This window comes from Sorex araneus, chromosome 1 (assembly GCF_027595985.1).
Source record: "Sorex araneus isolate mSorAra2 chromosome 1, mSorAra2.pri, whole genome shotgun sequence".
Taxonomy (NCBI): Eukaryota; Metazoa; Chordata; class Mammalia; order Eulipotyphla; family Soricidae; genus Sorex; species Sorex araneus.
In genome coordinates, this window is record NC_073302.1 from 364,883,772 (window position 1) to 364,906,309 (window position 22,538).

Below are 22,538 nucleotides of genomic sequence, written 5' to 3' on the forward strand. Positions count from 1 at the left end.
AGCAAGGTAGTTTTTATTGAAATTTACTTAGAGATGTGAAGGGAGAGAAAGAGAGGAACTGCATGACTAAGAGAGAATGCAGGTTAGCTGGAAGACTGCTTCATGAGCGGAGGGGAGAATGCAGATGTAATAGAGAAGGGATCACTAAGAAAATGATGGCTGGAGGAACCAGTTGGGATGGGAGATGCATGCTGAAAGTAGATAATGGACCAAACATGATGAGCTCTCAGTGTCTGTGTTACAAGCCATAATGCCCAAAAGTAGAGAGAGAGTATGGGGAATATTGTCTGCCATGGAGGCAGGGGAAGGGTGAGAAAGGGGGGGTGGTATACTGGGGATATTGGTGGTGGGGAATGTGCACTGGTGGAGGGATGGGTGTTTGATCACTGTGTGATTGTAACCCAAACATGAAAGCTTGTAACTATCTCACGGTGATTCAATAAAATTTTTTTAAAAAGAGAGAGAAAATGCAGGTTTCTCCAGAGTAGAAAAAGAAAGCAAAGAGACACAGAGACTAGAGAGAGAGACAGAGAAAGAGACAGAGAGAGACAGAGAGAGGAGAGAGAGGAGAGAGGAGAAAGAGAGAAGGGAGAAAACAGGAGCCTTCAGAGCAAGCCTGCTCTAATTGTAAAGTCCAGATTTCTGGACCGTTTCAGAGTTCACAGTAGACTTTTCCCACGAGGCGAGCATCGAATTTTAAAACTGTAGCGGAATTTTTCTAGTCATCCAGAATTGCAAATTATAACTAAATATAATTAGCATGTCTAGGTTTAAGTCAGAAATGTCTGACTTAGATTTTTTTTTCTTCATTTGATGTTTTGAACAAGATGTCATCTCCATGACCCTTATTACTCCAGGAATTAGATTTGCAAATAGGAGATAAATATGTTGTTGGTGTGCTGATCTGAGAACCCTTTGCCCTCTGATAAGGAAACATTTGTTTCAGTAGAACAGAGAGTTGTCCTTATTTATAATTTTAATGCTGTGTGCAACCTAGCAGTTGAACCTATAAGTTATGCAACTTTTATCAAAATGTTACAACTCAGTAAAGTACTGGTTTATTTTCAATTCCAGAGTATTAAATTCTTTGTTTAAATTAAATTACTTAAATTCCTTTACTTGTTGGTAAAGTTTTTTTTTTTTGCTTTTTTTTTGGGGGGGGGTCACACCCAGCCCAGCCATGCTCAGGGGTTACTCCTGAATCTGGAGTCAGGAATTACTCATGGCGGTGCTGGGGTTACCATATGAGATGCTGGAAATCGAACCCGGGTTGACCGCATGCAAAGCAAATGCCCTACCCACTGTACTATCGATCCGCCCCCTATTTGTTGGTAAAGTTACAGCTGACTAAAGTTCAAACCGTCTTGTCTTATGCTTCTTTGTCTTATAGGATTCAAATTTGCTATATTGTACTTTTCATTGACTGGTTAAGAAATCTCCTTTCTGGGGCTTTTAATTCTGTCACTAACCCCCTCATATCACTCCACTTGCTTTCCTCTCTCATGTCTTTTAGTTAATAATTTTGTTTCATTCTGCTTCTGATTTAGAATATTTTTACCAATGTCAAGCTTTTCTTAAAAAAATAAAATTCATGGGGCTGGAGCAATAGCACAACGGATAGGGCGTTTGCCTTGCATCAGCTGACCCGGGTTCAATTCCTAGCATCCCATATGGTCCCCTGAGCACCGCCAGGGGTGATTCATGAGTGCAGAGCCAGAAGTAACCCCTGTGCATCGCCAGGTGTGACCTAAAAAGCAAAAAAATAAAAATAAAAAGTAAAAAAATAAAAATAAAATTTATGTTTCAGTTGTTTTTAGGGGTGTGTATGGGGAGCTGGAAATGAGAGGAAATAGTGGCTGATAAAGTTCAGCAAGTATTTACAAGGAAGGTTTAAACAGATTTCGCCAGGGGCTTACTACATTTGAAAGAGGCATGAATTTGCAATTTTGTCAGGCAAGTTCTGAGTTTCAATTCTTTTCCCTACATAAAAGTGTCCGACTTCCTTACTTCCTTTGGGATAAGACCAAAACCCAACCAAAAATAAATAAATAAATTTCAAATTATAGTCAAACTAATAAAAACCCAAACCACCTTATGAACTGGAATGATATTAGATAGCACAGCAGATAAAGAGCTTGCCTTTCATGTGGCTGGCCTGGGTTTAATCCCAGGAACCTTGGATGGTCCCCTGCGCCTGCTAGGAGTGATCCCTGAGCACAGCCAGATGTAGCCCCCAAACAAAACAGACTGAAATCCCAGCCACCCCAAATGCTTTAATCCATCAATCCCACAAAGGTCACAATGGAAAATGTTACTTAAATAAATCAGTATGACCAATAAGTGCTCCAAGAATTCACAAAAGTCTAAATAAAAGATAACCAACTGGGCTCAAGTAAATGAAATGCTAACTTTCATTTTCTCTTTAACAGACAAACAGCAGAAAGGTGAATTTGCAATAGATGGCTACAGTGTCAGAATGAATAACTCTCTTAGGAAGGATGGAAAGAAAGATTGCTGTTTTGAAATTTCAGCTTCTGATAAACGAATCTATCAGGTTGGAGTTTTTATGTAGCCTTGAAATTAAATTGATAAGATGTCCTGATTTCATTTATAAAGACATTAACATTTTGTTAGAACAACTCTCCTTGACATATTAATAATGCTAAAAATACTGGCTTTTTATCCATTGAGGATTCATAGGAGAGGAAGTATATTTCAAAAAAACTTCAGATAAGTTCAAGAGATTTCTTCCTGAAATGAATAAGCGAATGTATAATTTATCTATAGCTTCACTTGTTACATTTTATATCTATTTTAGTAGAATTGCGTGATTTCCTAAAAGAATTACATAGCAGGAAGAGCTAAGTTATCAAGAGAAAAATATCAAAATGTTAATGTATATTGGATGGCTTAGAGTTGTGGGAGAAAATTAAGGTAAAGGTTTGTATCAGCTCTGTGATTCAAGAGCTATCAGCTAGCATCAATATAGAATGTATGTTTAATAAGTTTTAAATATCTGAGATTGCAGTTGAAAGCCAGTTAATTAAGTTGTCAGGTAGTGTGTTGGAATCTGACAAGAACATTTTTAAGAAAACTGTACCCAGCAGTCTACAGAAATTCATGGGTGTCTTCTAATTGTCAAGGGCAAATTTTGTTCATCAGTTCTGTCTTTGACATTGATGAAGAGAAGCAGGTTTTTTTTCTGCACAGCTGCCAGCTGCTGATGAGAGTTTCAAATCCATCATCCTCTGCTTCAATTACGTAAATTTGTCAAAATTAACTGTACATTATAAGAAGCATCCTTGCAAGAAAAGTAGCTCTAGACATGAAAAGAATTACTAATGGTCTAAAGGAAATTATAAGCATTCGGCATAACCTGTGGTGATTTTCTTCTTTTTTTTATTAGTTTACAGCAGCTTCTCCCAAAGATGCTGAAGAATGGGTACAACAGCTGAAATTTGTATTACAAGGTAAGAGCAACCAGTTGAACAAATTATTGAATCTTGGAATGCTGAATAACTGAATGATTTAGTTATTTATATACAAAGATTCGTATTCTGTGAGAGTGACTAAGGCAGTATGTGTGGTATCGACAACACGTTCACTCCAGATTCATAAGAGTGTCTCTCCTGTGTAAAGACCAGTAGCAACTTTGAATTTACATATTTATACAATAATCCTTTTTAAGTGTTTAAAGTTTAAAATATAGCTTATAATAGAATTGTGACTTAGTTTGACTATAATTTGAAATGAAGTATTAAAATCTTTTTCATTCTTTAAAACTTTGTCTTGTGTTTTATAGATATGGGATCTGATACTATTCCTGAAGATGATGAGGAAAGAGGAGAATTATACGATGATGTTGATCATCCTCTCCCAGTCAGCAGTACATCAACCCTCAGTCAGCCAATTGATGAAGAAATTTATGAAGAACTTCCAGGTATTTGTTTTCTGAAGACTCATGTAAATATTTTAGACTTTTTTTCAAAATTCAAAATGTCGTACATCTTTAGGTTGACAATCTGCATAGAAAATGGTATACAATTCAGGACAAAGACAAAGAAAATCTTCAAAACTCTATTTACCAAAAAGGGTTCTGCTTGAGAGGTTTCAAATGAGTAGATGTATACTTATGAAAAGTGAATGGAATGTTAAAATGAAGCAGATACAGTCCTAATCTCAAGGGACTTTTGGCTCATTAGCATTGTTTATGCTACATAATTTTTTAATTAAAAAATTGACTTGCCTTACAGTTTTCTCCACCAACTCACACATCATTTTTTATTTATACATCTTGGAATTTCCATTAACCAGAAGTTCTTTGCACACCCCATATGTCAACAACTTCTGCCTCATATATTCCTTTTTGCTGTACTGTAGTGCATTGTCATGGAGGAATATTGCTGAACTATAAATGAAGGCCTTTTGAAGCTGCAAGTTTTCTTGATATTATATCATCAATACGAATAAGTTTTCTTGGTCTACATTTTCAGGGATGGTTTAATATTTATATTCCTTAGTAACTGAGGTAACATAAAATTAATGATCTGCTGGCTTATGTGACTTATAGTTATGAGAGTCTCAAACACAAACACAGGCATCCAAAATTAGGCTTACTTAGAATATGAAAACATTCAGGGAATTATGGCATTAGAAATATGATAGGTTGACATGAACCTTTCATTGCTATAAAAAATTTGTAGAGAAGATAAGGGAATAAAAAGCAGTATAAGTGAATATAACTAATGCCTTCTCTGGAAAGACTATTTTTCTTTGACTGGAACAACTTAACAGCTTAGCATAAATCATTGATATTTATTTCAGCTAGGGATGTAGTTCAGTGGTTAAGTGCACTTGTCTATTTGAGTCCTGGGTTCAATTCCTGACACCCCCTCCCAAATGTTTTTTCATAGTTTAGTATTTCAGATTTTCCAAGTTAGTGTGCAAGTGATATTTTTAATGAAATCAGCAGGGTATACTGACTAGCACAGAGAATTGTCTTGAGAGTCAAAAAGTTTAAATTCGGGCTATACCAGTTTTTGGTCCATTAACTTTAAAAGTCAGTTTCTTCATCATGGTGGGGCAGTGGTGGAAAAGGATGAGTGAGCTAATGTATCTAAAACTCTCAAAATTGTGCTTGAATCTTAGCAAGCCTGTGATAAACTATGACATTATAATTACTGTTTTCATTATTGTATCTGGTAAATTCTTGCAAGTGCATATATGGAAGTATAATAATGATTTCCTGAACAAATAATTCATGATTGTCACAGTAATATACATTTAAGATATTACAAAACTACTTGAATTTGTATCTAATGTCTTTTACTACCTCTTAAAAGACACTTAATATAAAGCATACTTTTGTGACAATTAGTAATTTACATATTTCTGTAGCTTGGAGTGATAGCACAGCAGGTAGGGTGTTTGCCTTGCACGTGGCTGACCCGGGTTCGATTCCTCCATCCCTCTTGGAGAGCCCGACAAGCTACTGAGAGTATCCCGCCCGCAGGGCAGAGCCTGGCAAGCTACCCATGGTGTATTCGATATCCCAAAAACAGTGCTACAGTGGAACTCTACATTTATAACTCCTTATTTATCTGAAGGAAATGGTATTTGATGTGGTATCAGTTATCTTTAATTGGGGAAGAAATTCCCTGGCTGCCTGTTTAGTCATGCTGTGTCGTGAATAGCATTATCATCTTTAAAATGTTCAAAAGATCTTGTGGGACTATAATTGCTCAGGTAGGATGGAAGAGTATCCTACCTTCCAGACAGGAGGTTATTGTCAGATACATTTTGTTCCTTTGAAAGCCCCACACTGAAAGTGGTATTAAGTTTAGTATTTCTTCAACTTGACCATTCATTTCCTGCCCCCCCACTTCCACCCCATAAAATCTTGTTCAGAAATAAAGTTGCAGTATTTACAGTCATTTTTATAACAAAGACCCCAGGAAAGAAGGTCTATTAAAAGTCACTTGAAATCTTAAAAATAATTTAAAATTTTCTCCCACAACAGATGTTCTTTTTCATGCTTTTCTTCTTCATCTTCTTCTTCAGCTTCTTCTTTTTGGCCTGGTGCCACCTAATTTGGGGGAATAACTGGTTCCTCTTTCTGTTGTCTTCATGCCGTGGAACAGGAAGAAATCTAAGCTGCTCTGGGATTCCCTGGCCTCCGCTTGGGACCCCAGTTGCTGCAGAAAGTGATTGAGCTTGATCGAGCCTGCAGCCATCCCTTTGGGAAGCAGGTTGGTGGAGGCAGCTGTGGGCTGTCGAGCTCTGGGTCCTTCCCCCGGGGACTGGCGCTGCATGCCTCCAGACTGTCGTGTTTGGGCCAGCCTCGGCAGCGGGAATTTTTTCTCAGTGAAAGCTTGAAAGTTGTCTTTTAGAGTTAGAACTTGTATTTAATTAAATATCTAAAACTAGAAAGCTACCATTTTCCTTAAAAAAAAAAAAGATTTCTCATTCAGGATAAGAATCAAACTAATTGCTTTCACTACTGTGAAATGTGGATATAATTTTCAGAAGCAGTGAAAGAACACTGGAAAGGCAGTGTGAGCACATTTGCAGAAAAAAAATTGGTATTTTTCCAGCTCTGTAAAAAGAAAGCTATATATCTTTGAAATCTGACTGGTTAAGCTCCCAGAATTAATTAATACTACTATTCCAACACAATTTTTTGTCAATTACATATAGTTGGGAATAAATCCTCTTAGTTGAAAGATGAAGCATACAAATGTATTTGAAGAAAAATCTAAGTATTCAGCATGTTATTTTAAATCAGTTTTTGTCTGTGAAAGTAAAGCGCTACTGTAATAAATGTGTTTTTTAATGTAAAATAAATCTGCAGTGTTTAAGTCTCAGGAGTAAGAAGAAGAAAACATTGTTTTAAAAATTGTATTGCAAAATATCCCCGTGAAAAATGGTTATAATTCTATGGGAATGTAAATAGTTTCATTGTAATTGTTTTTCAGTTAGAATATTCTAACTTTATTACAGTAGCTTCTCTTTAATTTCTTGTTCATTAATTTTTAACTAATTTCATGAAAGAATAAGAATAAATTTTTAGATTTCCTTGCATTTAAGGGCTTTATACATCTAAACAGAAGAGTTGAGAGAATGTAATTTCTGGGACATATTAAAGGTATTTGGCTTTTCTTCTTCTATGTCTTATTACCTGCTAGCTAAGAATAGTCAGGTTTGCACACAATATGACATTACTTTGCATCGTTGACATATTGATCAAATGGTACTAATGTATTTCACAAGACAGTGATGAGTTCATCTGACTTAGCATCAGTTTTAAAAGTTAATGCCCATTTTTTCATTAAGAATACAGGGAGTGGGGCTGAGAGACAGCACAGGGGTAAGGTCCTTGCCTCGCATGTGGCTCTCGTGGGCTGGTCCCTGAGCACAGAGCCAGGAGTAAGCCCTTAGCACAGTGGGGTGTGGTCTGGGAACTCCCCCTTCCCCAGATAAATACAGAGGACCATTTTTATTTTATACTTTGTAATTTGAGAAATTGTGCAAAAATCAACCCAACGTCGTGTTTTTTAATTACCGTGTCATTTGAATTTCTTCCTCTTTAACATCAGCAAGTTATGCAGCAGCTATAACAACAGAAGGAGTTTTCTAGAGGAATAGAATCATACTAGTTTTACAAGTGTGGTAGCCAGCCATTAGCTCTGTGGCTTTCAGAAAGGAGGATCGCATTTGAAATTATTCTGCAAAGTGGACTGGAGGAGAAAGGGCAACATAAAACAGGAAGACAAACTTCTAATTCCATTAACCTATTCTTATAAGTGTTAATTTATATATATATATTATTTATTTTATTTTATTTTTTTACTGTAATGGTAGATTGAACTATTCTGAGCCACAAAATGATGTTTTTATCCTTTGGTCATTCAATTACATTTAAAATTTATTCAGTCCAACTATCTGCATCTAAAATGGAATGAGCATAAAGTAAAATGCAGCTATAAATTTTTTTCACTGAAACTATTATGTATACATAAAAAAGAACAGTGTTTGGGTACTTAAATTTGAAGTCATCTTTCTCAGGTGGCCACAAATGCTAACTTAATCAATACGAGGTTACAGCCCTCCAAAATGCATTTTAGCTTTATTTTCTTGCTGAATAATTATCTCTCCTAGTACCAGGCTAATGTCAAGATTTATGGAGGACCCTGGAGTCACCGGTATTAACATTATACTAGGTGGTGGTCAATCCTGATCCTAGTTTCAACAAGGAATTTTTCGCACTTTGGAGTCCTGTGGAAAGATGTGAGTTGACTTTCCCAGAAATACATATATTTAATATTTTAATATTGTAGTCCCGGCAACCTGCTGACAGTTCATTTTTGGTTAGCAGTAATACTGAACTGTAGTTATTAAGTGTATTGATAGCATCTCCTCACTTATGGTGTGATTAATATTTTCCCAAGTAGATAACCAACTAGATTAGAGTCAATTTGAGAGGGATGTTTTAAGCTCTGAACATTACAGTTATCTAAAGTTATAAAAATAAAAATATTCATAATTTAGAATATTTAGACTACACACATATAATACTTGTTTATGTTGTTTTGTTGGGGTGGGGCACACTCGGCGCTCCTCAGGGCTTGCTCCTGGCCCTGCACTCTGGGATCACTCCTGGCAGGGCTCAGGGGAGTATGGGATGCCAGGGTTGAACCCAGGTCAGCTACATGCCGCACAGGCACCCTACCCGCTATACTGTCGCTCTGACTGCAGTATTTGCTGATGTTTTCATCTTTGCTGAATGTAAATGTGATTTTAGCGTTTTCTTACACTGCCTGATTCATAATATGGCATGAAGCATTAGGACACAGTTGTGCTTGTCATGTAGCTGTCTCTGCTTTGCTCTTGACATCATAGACTGATTCTTTTCATTATTAGAGAGGGTTTAGCACATATCAAACCCCCCAAATACCTGAGTGCATGCAAAATAAGTGTTTCTGTTGGTAGGAAAATGAGTACATTTTTGTGACTTAGAACTATACTAGTGGTTCTCAAACAGAGGAGATGTTTGACCCCCAGCGTACATTATGAGTTTATGTCTGGAGGCACCTTTGGATGTTACAGCTGGTATGTGGCAGTGGGGGGGGGGGGTTGTGGATGTTGTAGATACCCAGTGGGCACGGTAAGGGACTCTGCTAAACAGCCTCCAGTGCAAGAGGTTTCTTTCCCTGGAAAGGACAATAAAGAGTCATTTGGCCCAAAACATCAGTAGTGTTGAGGCTGAGAATGCCTGGCATCAGGCTATGAAAGGACACTTTTAGTGCTGCTGGTTTTGGCTTTTATTTAGTTTTGAACTTTGGCCTATACCCGGCTGTGGTCAAGGCTTACTCCTGACTGTATTTAGGGATCACTCCTGGCAGTGCTCAGGGGGCCATGTCCCGTACCAGGGGTCCAGCCTGGGCTGGGCATATGCAAAGTAGAAGTCACTCCTGCCCTCGGTGAATATTAAGAGTCTAACAGATACCTTTTGTCCATTTATAAATATGCACATGTATATAAACTTTAAAAATGAGTTTTTACTGCCATTTCTACTGCCCTTTTATCCTTTTATCTTCTACTGTTACCTTCCTCCTTGCCTCGTGTTTTCCTCCTTTCCTTTTCCCCATTTCTTTCTTTCCATCCTTGCCCTTATACAGCCACTGTAGGTTCTCTGGAGCAGCTGTTCTGTGCCTGGCTGTCTCTCCGAGCAGGGGTCTCTCCCACCCCCACCCCACATTCTTTTGCCCTTTATGGCTGGGGCCTTGACTTCCTGTTGCTCACCCAATATGTTGATAGCTATCCCTGCATGCCATCGAGTTTCCCATGGGTTGGTTGTCTTTGCTTTTTGTTTTCTGAGACAGGAAGCCTGTCTTCTAGCATCAAGACGAGCAGTGTGTTTTATGGTGATTTCTACTCCTCTACTTGCCCTTTTCTCCTCTATCTGCCTTATCTCTGCTGCCACCAGCCCTGCCTCTTATACCCTAAACACCTTTCTCTAAAGCAAAGACTTTGGAGGCAAACACAGTGCTTTGAAGATTATCTTTTTTTTTTCTTTTTGGGCCACACTTGGCAATGCATAGGGGTTACTTCTGGCTCTCCACTCAGGAATTATTTCTGGCAGTGCTTGGGGGACCATATAGGATGCTGGGAATCAAACTTGGGCCAGCCGCGTGCAAGGCAAGCACCCTACCTGCTGTGCTATTGCTATTGCTCCAGTCCCTGAATCTTATCTTTGCCCCTCACCCTTGTATTTTTTTTTTTTGGCAGGGGCACACCCAGATGTGCTCAGAGCTTACTCCTTCTGTGCTTACGGATATTTTCTGGTGTGCTTGGAGGACCATTTGTGGTGCTTGGGATAGAGCTTAGTCAGCCTCGTGCAAGGCAAGTGCCCTGCCCACTGTCATATCTTTCTAGTCCTCACCTTGTACTTTTGGAGGGGAGGAGAAAAGTGAGACAGATAGGGAGATGTCAGGAATGCAAGAAACAGCAGTAAATATAGAAACAAATCAGTAGCTTCAACAAACTACCTTCTAAATAACTTAGAAGTAAGCATGTTTACTTCTTTTTTTTTTTTCTTTTTGGGTCTCACCTGGCGATGCACAGGGGTTACTCCTGGCTTTGCACTCAGGAGTTACTCCTGGCGGTGCTCAGGGGACCATATGGGATGCTGGGGATCGAACCCGGGTCGGCCGCGTGCAAGGCAAACGCCCTACCCGCTGTGCTATCGCTCCAGCCCCAAGCATGTTTACTTCTAAATAAACTTTTTTAAAATTTTAAAATGAGGGGCCGGAGCGATAGCACAGCGGGTAGGGCGTTTGCCTTGCACACGGCCGACCTGGGTTCAATCCCCGGCATCCCATATAGTCCCCCAAGCACCGCCAGGAGTAATTCCTGAGTGCAAAGCCAGGAATAACCCCTGAGCATCGCTGGGTGTGACTCAAAAAGCAAAAAAAAAAAAATTTAAAAACGAAGTAAACTCAATTTAAGAGTTATAGCATTATCAAGGCTATAATAGAGAGGAAAGCATCTCCAAATGCTGGCATATTCAGGAGGAAGGAGGAAAAAAGAAAAAAGGTTAGTCTTGCATTTCTTATTAAAATGAAGGTAAAGCTCTGTCTTAGGAAACAGTGGACTCTAGATTTTTAGTTTAAAAGTTCACTGAGAGTGTGAACTGAGTAGAAAAAAATCTATCAGCCACGAAAATAGTATGCTGTCCAGAACTCAATGATGATGACTATGATCTAGCTAAGGGAAGTGCGTGTTAAAATTCCACAACACCTTCATTCTGAAGACTGGAATACCAAAGGGGTTTGAAGCTTAAAGGTTTGAACACATGGTTTGAGTTGGGAAGCTTAGGTCTGAGTACGGTCTCTGAGTACTGATGTGTGAAGCACCCACACACCAATCTGGAACCACCCCGATCACTGCCAGGTGTTACCCAAAAGCCAAAAAGAATAAAAATTTCAGACTAAGTACTAAATAGATAGAAATGCAATCTTGGGTTTCCCAAAGCAGCAGGTGGGGCGGGGGTGGTGGAGGAGGGAAAAAAGAAAATAAACTTAATCTGGGGATGGACAGATAGTTCAAAAACTTAAGACAATTACCTTGCTTGTGGCTGACTCCGGTTCAATCTTCAGCATCACATTTGGTCCCCGAGGACAGCCAGTAGTAATCTTTGAGCACTGCAGGGTATACCTCAAAAACCAAAAAGAAAAAAATTTAATCCAAAAGAAGGCAGGGTTTAGGATATAAAGGAGCAAGGGAAAAATATGGTAGGAATAAGCCCCAATATGAAAGTATTTATAATCAGTGTGACTAAATACATTATTTAAGGACAGAAATGGATTTACTTTTTAAATATCACTGTCATCATCACTGTCATCCTGTTGCTCATCAATTTGCTCGAGTGGACACTAGTAACATCTCCATAGTGAGACTTGCAACATTTTTTCTTAGAGTGGGTTCACACATATATATGACAAAAACATGTAAGTATACGTCATATACATATATATGACAAAAACAGGAATTTTCGAAGGAAGTGAATAGAATACCAGGCAATTCTATCTAAATAAAAATACTAATAAAGTCAAGATATAATAAAGATAAGTCAAGATATATGTTATATATTATATATACATATTATACATATATATAATAATATATAAGTCAAGATAATAAAGTCAAGACATAAATCAATAATTGAACCACAGAATGATAGTGTACACACAAAAGTAAATGAAAAAGTTTAAATGCACCTAACTGTATAACTACATAATCTTGAAATCCATAAAACAAAAGAAATATATACAAATTTTAAAATCCTCATAATAGGAGGTTTTAATGTGCTGTCTTTAGAAACTGGATACTGAAGAGGCAAAGAATTAATAGAGATACAGAAGATTTGAGCCAAAAAAGTAAGAAACGTGATCTAGTGTATAAAAAAAATTCTTTCCCATTCACATAGAATATTAATGGACATTGACTATATATGTGAGTTAACAATGAAGATCTCAGCAAATTTCAGTGACTATCAGCCTCTGCTCTCTAATAAAATGAAGTTCATTGGAAATTAAAACTTAAAAAGAAAAAAATCAACAAAGATAGTTTAAAAAATACCTAAGTTTTCTTGTATTTATAGGCTGAAAATAATCTTCTAAAGCGTTTGGTAGTTGGGAAGAAAAAATCACAGTGGAAATTATAAAATACATTATGTTCTGAAAGACAGTAAAATAGCACAGATAGAAATTTGTGAGGTTATGCTTTATACCATAATTAGTTGTGTATAGTGACTAATATGACAAATGAAAAGAATATAAAATATAAAAAAGAATAAATTTCTTTTTTCTTTTTTCTTGTTCTGCTTTTTGGGTCACATGTGGCAATACTCAGGGGTTACTCCTGGTACGGCACTCAGGAATCACTCCTGCTGGTGCTTGGGGTACCATAAGGGATACTGGTGATCAAACCCAGATTGGCTGTGTGCTAGGAAAATGCCCTACCCACCATCCTGTCACTCCAGCCCTGAGAATAAATTTCTAAAGAACAAGAGATGAGAGAAGTATCTGGGGAGAAAAACCTGCAGGATAAGTGTTAAAACTATGAAGGAAAAGAATCTCTTAGTAGAGAAAAACAAATAAAATTACTAGAAATTATTTCTGGTTTTTAATTTTTAGCCATCGAATTAATAAGTTTTCAAACGCATCAGTTTGTGTTTGCATTGCTTAGGGAACCATTAGAATACATTAAAAAAGAAAAATCTGAACCAGAAGGTAAGCAAATATTGCCCTCCCATTTTAATGTGACTAAAATGCTGACACAGTTACAAAGTGAGAAGGAAAACTCCACTAATGGGGCTGGAGTATTAAGATTTTGGAGACTGGAGAGATAGTACAGCACGTAGGACATTTGCTTTGCATGTGGCCAGCCTGGGTTAGATCCTTAGCACCCCATTTAGTCCCCTGAGCCCTGCCAGGGGTGATCCCCTGAACACTGCTGGGTGTGGCCCTCCCAAACAAACAAAACCCAATTATTTTCTCTGATCTTTAGGTCTTTAGATGACCCCCAAACTGCCAGACAAATTCACAGGGTAGGTTTATAACGATAGATAACTTGGGACTTTATTTTGTAGCACCTCCAAAATCTTGACAATTTGTTTCAAAGTTTGGTTTCTCCATATCAGACATTTTAGCCAAGTCTTTATTTTGCAGACATGATTGCCTTCCCTGTAGACTATAAACAGATCAGAAGAGATCAGAGCCTGCGTTTGTTTTTAGTTCCTTTTGAAGATAGAATAAAATAGTTAGGCTTCAGAAACCCTGGCTCTCTTCCTCTCTTCTTCTCTTCCTCTCTCCTCTCCCCCTGTCCTCCCCCACCCTCTCCCTCTTTTTTTGCACGTCTATTAGCACACACTGCATGAGGGGAGCATCAGGCTGCACAGTTTTTGCAGATAGGTTAGCTGGGAATGTCAACTTCCTCAGAGTACTCAACTGCTTACTTTAAAGCAATGATTAATAGCAACAGACAAGTTCAACAAAATGTCAGTGATACATACAAGCACTCTTCAGATGCAGCCTCACTGAGTGCTTCAGTTAAGTGCAAAACCTTCAACAAAGTGGGGAAAATCCGGTCTAACTTAATTAAGGCTAAGTGAAAGTTTATCTTAATTATGGTTTCATATAAAACGTTCTTTCAAAGGTTGTTCTCTTTGTTAGCATGTCAGTAGAGTTGTGGAGGGGAAAGGGCTGCCAGCTGTTGAACCTAGCACCTCAGATTATGGTCACTTGTAAATTCTCACAAAGGAATTCTTATAAAGAAATAACGCTTTCTGCCTGCCCACCCATTTTGCCCTTGTTTCCTTAGCATTGTTGAGATGGAAGTGATTATTTTTCTCAGACACAGAGAATTTCAGATGCAGAGTGGCATCTTTGAGCTCTCCGAGGGACCAGACTTCAGATCTCTCTGCCTCCCTGTCAGGTCTCTCTGACTCTTGTTCAGGAGCTCAACCAGACTTTAGCTCTTCTCAGAGTTAATGGGAGAGCAGAGCACTCCTAGGCCCTGAGTCCGTGTCCCTCCTGCTGCTCACTCTTGATCCCTGGCATTATGGTTTTCTCTCATTTCCCCTTAACCAACACCTTCCTCGATATGGTCAGTATCATCAATACGTTCATCTCTGGCAATTTTATTTTATTCACCACTCCCTTCCTTTTTGCAAATTTTCTTTTCCCTTCACTGTTCTGTTTACTTGTTACTTATAATAATAATAAATAAGCATCTCAGTTGTTTTTGGTATTTTCAGCTCCCGATATTGTTGATTTTTTAAAATTGCTTTTTCATCTTTGTTCTTTAACTGTGGAACTTTTTTGTTTTTTACCTTACCTGTTTTTAACCATTTTCATCAGTCATATGATCTTATTATGCATTTAATTAATTGATTCAACAAATACTGGATTCTGTTCTAGCTGTTGGAAGTTTAGGAATAACAATGCCTCTGAAGATAATTACAGATTCTAGGAACTGCTCTGCAGGAGGATAAAAGGCTGTAGTCTGTAGTCATGGAAGAGTGATCTTTAAACTGACCTCACGAAGGGTCGAAGAGATAATACAGCTGGTTGAGTGCTTGCCTTGCATGCGACCGACCTGAGTTCAATCCCAGGCACCTTGAATTGTCTCCCCAGCCCACCGGGAGTGATCCCTGAGTTCAGAGCCATCAGCAAGCCCGTAGCAGAGTTGGGTGAGACCCATAGACAAACAAAAACCAAGAAAATTGACCTCTTTGATCAAACTGGCAAGAGATGGAATTGCCACATAAAGCACTTCCTGGGCAGAAAGAGAATCCAGTTCAAAGACCTGCAGACTGGAAAATGTTGAATGTTCAGCAGTAAGAAAGGATGGAGGTTAGAATGAGATGGGAAATAGGCAGAAGCCAGGATAAGCAAGGCCTTTGTTAGACAAAACTGATTTTTAATATAGTCTCATGTACCTAAGTGACACTTAAAAATGTGTTTCTGGATTGTTAAAAAGGGTACTTGTATGCATCACATGCTTTTTATTTGCCTTATGTGATGAAAAAAAAATGTACTTGAAAGTCTTTCTCTCTTTACACCCAATTTTTTTTTTTACATTCAAGTATGACTGCATGTACATGCATGTGGTTAGAGCAATAAAAGACAGCCCGAGAAGCTAGTTCATCAGGCTGATTTTTCATTCCATGTTTTTCCTTGCTTGTCTCTTTGCTTGCTTATTGCCACTCTGGAGAAGCCTATGTTCTCTCCTGAGCACATACTTCTCCCTCCCTCTCCGCCTCACATCTTTTAAAATAAGTTTCAACTTCTTTAGAAAACTGTCTTGCTTCACAGAGAGAGGGGAGAGAGGAAGAGAGAGAGAAGCTAGTTCATCAAAAGAATTTACGAGATAGAATAATTATAATGATCATAGTTAACAGTATAGTTAATATAGTTAATAGCGGATATTATCTTATTTGAAAAGCATAAATATTTTATGGCACAGGAGTTCTTACCTTTACTTTGCAGTTACGGAAACTAAAGTCTAGATATGAATTTATTTATAGTTACAAATTAGGAAATTTGACTAGGTGCTAGGTGCTTGGAAGGTTAAATTCTTAGTAACTTAGTAGAAAAACATGATTAGAGCCATTTTGTCCTTAACTATGAAATAGGTATTTCTAGATTCACATATAAATTCAGAAAAGATTATACCCCAACCAAACCTCATTTCACATTTGACCTCTCCTTGAACCTCACATTCAAAGTGACTTTTGGCCAACTGCTATCTGAGAAAACATCTTCCTTGTTAACACCGTTCTTCCTCCTTTTCGGTTTCTAGCAGCAATACCAGTAGTCATTATGTTTTAAAAAATAGAACAGGAAACTCAGCATTCACTCCTGTTACAAGTACGTCAGCCTCTGACGCACCCGAAGCTTCCCTGAGACTTTAGTGGTTTCTCAGTGGATCCTAGTAAGGTGTGTCAGTGTTCGACCCACGTCCTCTGTGCATGTGACCAGACCACACAGCCCATCAGCTCTGTCCTTTATACCACCAGCAGGTGATCTTCTTACAGCGTAACAAGGTCAAATTGGTGTCTTGCTCAGTCAGTTCCATGAATTGAACCCAGGCTCTCTGGCCAGGCCCCAAGTCCCCTTCATGCTCTGCATGTACCTTTCTAGTCCCATTCCTGTCGCTTAGAATCCTTCTGTTCCAGATCCTTCACTCTGCACACTCCTGTGTGATACTTGAGCTCAGTGCCATCATCACCCACTCAGCATCCGGTGCTGTGTACAAAACCAATGAGTGGCTTATTGATTCATTTAAAAGACAAAAAAAATCAGCATGTGGCTAAAACTTTTGGTTGATCCCATTCATCTTCCCACCCAGTCAACATTCAACATGTTTTTTAGTATATTTCTTTAAGATAGAGGGTGTAGATACTCTGATGATGAGTTCTGTCCTCACATAGGTGTAATTTAGTCAAAGAAAAGGGTAAATAAACTAAACATAGAAAGCTAGTAAAGCTAAAAGCATAGATAGATCTATCAGCATTATACATCTGCCTGTCTCACACTCTTACCAACCCAGGTCCAGTAGTATTTAGTTATATTTTTCCCTATCTGCATCTGCGTAGAACCTTCATAGTCACTCATCAGAAGTAATTAAAAACATTTGTTGATTCTGTACTATTTACATCACATTTCTATGTGATTTTAGTATATTAAACACAATAGTACAATTTAGAATCAGCCAGGTATATAAAACTCAGCAGTAAAGCACTTGTTTATGTGAGTTCCTAGGATTGATCCACAGCGCACGCACGCGCGCGCGCACACACACACACACACACACACACACACACACCACTGACCCTAAACCTTGAGATCAGCAAATGGACTTCCCTATGCTCATGGATGCCACCATTGCTTCAGTTTCAACAGAATGACTGGCTTTTCACTCTGTCCCAGACATCCCATACTTCCCTGGCCTTGCTTTTCTCTATACACTACTATTTGTGGGGGATGCGCCACATTTAGTTCATTTTCTTACCAGATCTTCCACACTTTCCAGTCCGAAGTCACGTTCCATCTCCCAGGAAAGCCTTGTCTGCCCATCCCCACACAAGGTGACCTTAAGTCTCTGACTGTCTGCAACACTCTTCATTCCAAAACTAGTCATCAACAACTTTGTGGCAGTTCCTGTTGGTACCTACTGTTCTCAGATGTAAATTGTACGTGAGAATCTTACTTGAGATTGTGTATTCGTCAAGCAAGGAAATGATGATGGACCTTTATGGCCTATTATTTTTATGAGCTCCTCAAGGGCAGGGATGAAGCCTTATATTTCTTGGCATACCCCAGAGCACTTAGACAAGTGCTTCCCTCGTAAGAAGTTAATAAATAGTACCTGAATAATGTGTTATCTTAGAGAGACTTGTTAGTTTAATTAAAAGGAAGTCTTTCTCTGTGATGATTCTTTTCCTAATAACACCAATTACTGCAGAATCCTGAAAGAATGATTATACTAAGCAGTGTGCTATCAGTGATATATTGAAGTATGGCTGATCCCCAAAACTTCATTAAAACCTAACATTGCTGTTCCAATGGGCATAGTCTCAAATAAATAAACTTATGAAATGTGATACATAGTGACGAAAAGCTCGAATATCATCAATCTTGTGTACCATTAAAGATAGATCATCTGCGGTGAGCAAACAGGATTGACTTGAGTTACCAATTCCCTCTAGTGGGTTTGTCATCTCAAGCAAGGCATTTTCCAGGAAACTATGTTCTCCTTTGCTTCCACTTATTTATTAAAGACTTGAAGTAAAATAGTTCTAAAGAGCACAGGATCTGCACTAGGATATTTAAATGCTGACACTCCTCAAGAACTAAAACCAAAAGACTTAACTAGTAAGACTTCATGTTTAAAAGTAAGCAGCTGATAATTAGAGAGAGAGAACAGAAGGGAATGCCTTGCCACAGTGGCAGGGTGGGGTGGGGGGGAGATGGGATTGGGGAGGGTGGGAGGGACACTGGGTTTACGGGTGGTGGAGAATGGGCACTGGTGAAGGGATGGGTTCCCGAACTTTGTATGAGGGAAGTATAAGCACAAAAGTGTATAAATCTGTAACTGTACCCTCACGGTGATTCTCTAATTAAAAATAAATAAATTTAAAAATTAAAAAAAAAAGTAAGCAGCTGAAAGGGTGGTAAATCATATGTTAGAAATCGATGATTAGAGAGATACTTGGGGATTATTAAAAATATCCCCCTGTAATGGGCTGACATGAGTCTCAGAGAGTTTAGAAAGGGGAAGACTGTGGTCAGGATTGTTTGCTCACTCCTGCTTCCAGCCATGGCTTCCATGAAGACCTTTGTTTCCCTTCTCCACTCCATGCCCTTTTCCTTCAATTAAGAGAGCTCCTTTGCTTGGCTCTCTGTCTGTGTATCCTGCTCCTGACTGTTTTTACATTGCTACAGTCTGACACACCCTCTCACTTCTTTCTGCTTCCCCACTGAACCTGCGTTTTTATTCAGAAATGGCCTTACATCTCAGTTCTTTCTTGAAATCTAGCTTGATTAGGTGTATCAAAGTGAAGAAAGTTGAACTCATAACCATAATCTAAGTAATATAATTTGTTCCTAGCCTAAAATGTAATATCTCTCTGGTACTTAAAACATGACCATCAAAGACAGTAGCTCCAAAACATGTAGGTATTCACTTTTAGACACTTTCATGTAAATCTAAAGCAGTTGTTTCATTTATTGAAGTGTATATGAAGTCCTGAGACTTCAACATTATTGAAAGACAGTCTGAAGAGAGCATTAGAATTAAATTCTAATACATGAGCTGGAAAGTAAAGGTGAAAAAATGAAACATGAAATGAAAAATAAAACACTCAGCTTTCACATAAGCAATACGAGTTTTCATAATTTGTGCTATTTATTATTCATGCTGTAAATGTTTATTAGGCAACAGTTCCATGTCAGGTATTATGGTAAGTACAGGAATGCAGTGCTGACCACTATAATTTAGAGTTTGCTAAATACAGATATAATAAGTACTCATTGGAAAATAGTTTAGAATAAGTAATTAGAAACTAAAAAGAAACTGATAAGGAATAAAGGTCAACTCTAAATCTGGGTTACAGATTACCATTCTGAAAAGTCCATTACTCCCGTTATTCTTCCAGTGAACAAAATATGGTTCTAAAAACTCAGCTAAAGAGCACTCTGATGATCAGAGTAAAATCTTTAAGGTCAAAGAGTGGTAAATGAAGACCCTATAAAAAGTAAAGTTTAGGGGACCACCTTGCAGTCAACCTGGGATCAATCTCCAGCACCGTATATATAGACCCCCAAGCCTTTCAGGGGTGATCTCTGAGCACAGAGCCAGGAGTAGCTCTGAGCACTGGATATGGTCCCCAAGCCACAAATAAATAATGTTTAGATGAGTAAAGTTTAGATGGTTTATTTGGAAGAGACTGGGAGAATGACATATTCATGCCATGGGACAAGAGAAAAATTGACATGCATGATAGGAATTAAGAAGGAGCAAGGAAACAACTGCTTTGCACCTTAATATTTAAACGTGTGTGTGTGTATGTGTGTGTGTGTGTGTTTTCTCAATAACAACCTCCCAAAGCGACTTTCCAAAGGAAGTGGTGGAAGAAACCCCATTGCTTGAGACATTAAAAACCAGATGGTCCAAAGTCCCAGAATGTATTCACGTGGGATCAATCTTTCACTAGGTGAAAGCAAGGGGACCAGACTAGTGCAGTTTGTGTTTTGAATTTCTAGTTTGGCCTCACTGTGAAACTAAAGATTTACATCTCCTTGGACTTCTCCTTCATTTCTTAGCTCTCCTCTGTGCTTTCAGCAGCATTCCATGTTGACCTCTACTAGAGCTGGCCACACAGGAATTGCCTGTTTACTTCAGTCTCTTCTGCCCACTCCAGCAATTGCAGACTGACCAGGTCTTCTCCTGACCCCTGTGGGAGTTCTGTGTGCCCTGGCTTCAGAAATGTTACTGCACAATGGTTTTGCATTCACTTCTGCCGGAGCTCCAGGAGTTTCTCGATTTTTTGTTAAATTTCTTGGCTTGGGAATAGCTCACTTGAGGAGCGTATAAATTTGAATCTCACATTGTACAGACTTGCAGTTTTGATTTCTCACAGGAAACCCTTTCCCTTCCTCTCTGACCACCACCATCCAGAGTCCTGGAAAGACAAAAAGCTCTCTTGTGATTTTCCCAGGCTGGCAGGACTGGGGTGTACCTCTTATGACTCTCTGCTTCTCATGTACTCAAGGCCATGTGTCGGTCTGTGTCTGTAAGGGTGTTAGAAATCCAGCCTCACTCCTCCCTGTAAATAGTCACTTGCTACTTTGAGCAAGATCCATTTCACCTTGGTCTATTCTACAGATAGAGGTTAAGTTTCTAGTGATAAATCATAGATTATTGTAAATGTGCTACCATAGAGACTTGGTTTATTTATGAGGACTTGATTTTTAAGCTCTAATTCAAGTAAAATAAATGAAAATTTGACTATACTATAATCAGGGTTCTTGTGTAAAGTTTCTCATCTCCTGAGTGTTAAAGAGATTTAGATACTTAGTATTTATTTCTTGGCCAAAAGACATTTTTGTTAACTTTATACAAAAAAATACCCAAAATGACTAATGGATTTATGAAGTAATGACCCTAAATGGGTGCTTATACTGTTTAGGGGAAAATGATATTTGTACAATTACACAAAAGTTAGATCAAGGTAGAGATTCATCGAGTCCAAATGAGTACTTTGATTTTATAAGCTACGGATAATGCATATTTGCTTTAGAGGTTATGTCAGATGAGGTTTGTATAGTTACTGAGAGTATATTGTAAAAATGAAATTTGGCATTCCAATCAAATGAAGTCCTTCTAATTTAAATAATTTATTTTATTCCCCATGCTGATCAATCATTTTCTTTCCCAGAAAGTCAAACCAGTTTTTGCACTATTGATTTGCAAAACTTACATGACATAAACATTATGTGACAGAAGTTGTTTGTTATTAAGAGAGAGAATATCATCTCAAAGAAACTTGTCGCCTGGAAATAGGGAAAATAACACAGAGTAATTTTATTTGTATCACAGCCTTTTCACTGTTGACTACATTTGTGACAGCTGATTTCATATTAAATATTAAGATTATTTTGTTTATTCTTGAATGTGCTACAGTAGGATATAGATTTCATTCAGGCTCTGACTGCTTAGAAAGTTTATCATTCCAAACAGATGATACATCTATAGTCCAGTTATGAAAAACTTTGAAAATTAGACTACTAGGACCAGAGAAACTGGTTCAATCCCTAAACCACATGTGCTCTCCGAAATCCCACTAGTGATCTCTCCTGAACACAGAGTCGGGAACAGTTTCTGAGTGCTTCTGGTTGTGACCAGCCATCTCTCCCCATCTTTGAAATAAAAGAGAATTAGGCTACTACTTTGCTGTCAAAATTTGACATCTTATACTCTTGGGGAATTGAAAAGTGGTTCAATATTGTTAATTTCATTTTATTCAAACTAATAGAAATATTTGTCAGCATCAGGTATAGATTTAGGAAATCATGGCTATCAATATAAATTATAAGATAGAGTGAACAGCAGAAACAGCTCATCGTTTTACTGGAAAGGTGTTGAGCTTTTGATTCAGGAGCCAAATGAGAGCTTGTGTGTGGAGGGGTGGGCAGGAGGTATAAATTAAAATTTTCAAGAATGCTGATTTTAAAAATTTGATGATTTGCTCTTCTTGCAAGTAGTAAAACTAGTCTTGTCAGTTTTAAAGTTTTAATGTAATTTTGGTGACATCTACTTTTAAAGGGCCTAACTGGATTGTGTTGATTGTGGGGGCCTATGACTTGTTTTGTTTTGATAGTACTTTTCAGTATATGAAAATACCCACGAGATGGGCCCCTGCTGAGGAGTTGGTCAGTATGTTGTCGGGGCTCTCAGTGCACAGTGTCAGT

At 38.2% G+C, this 22,538-nt stretch overlaps 1 protein-coding gene across 1 annotated transcript in view; it reads left to right on the forward strand.

Moving 5' to 3' along the window:
• The window catches only part of SKAP2 (src kinase associated phosphoprotein 2), a 191,435-nt gene that overhangs the window by 128,317 nt on the left and 40,580 nt on the right, over window positions 1-22,538 (forward strand). Inside the window, exons 7-9 of the mRNA XM_004604065.2 lie at window positions 2,430-2,554; window positions 3,407-3,470; window positions 3,803-3,940. Of these exons, the coding sequence (XP_004604122.1) occupies window positions 2,430-2,554; window positions 3,407-3,470; window positions 3,803-3,940 (327 nt within the window). The remainder of the gene's footprint in view (window positions 1-2,429; window positions 2,555-3,406; window positions 3,471-3,802; window positions 3,941-22,538) is intronic.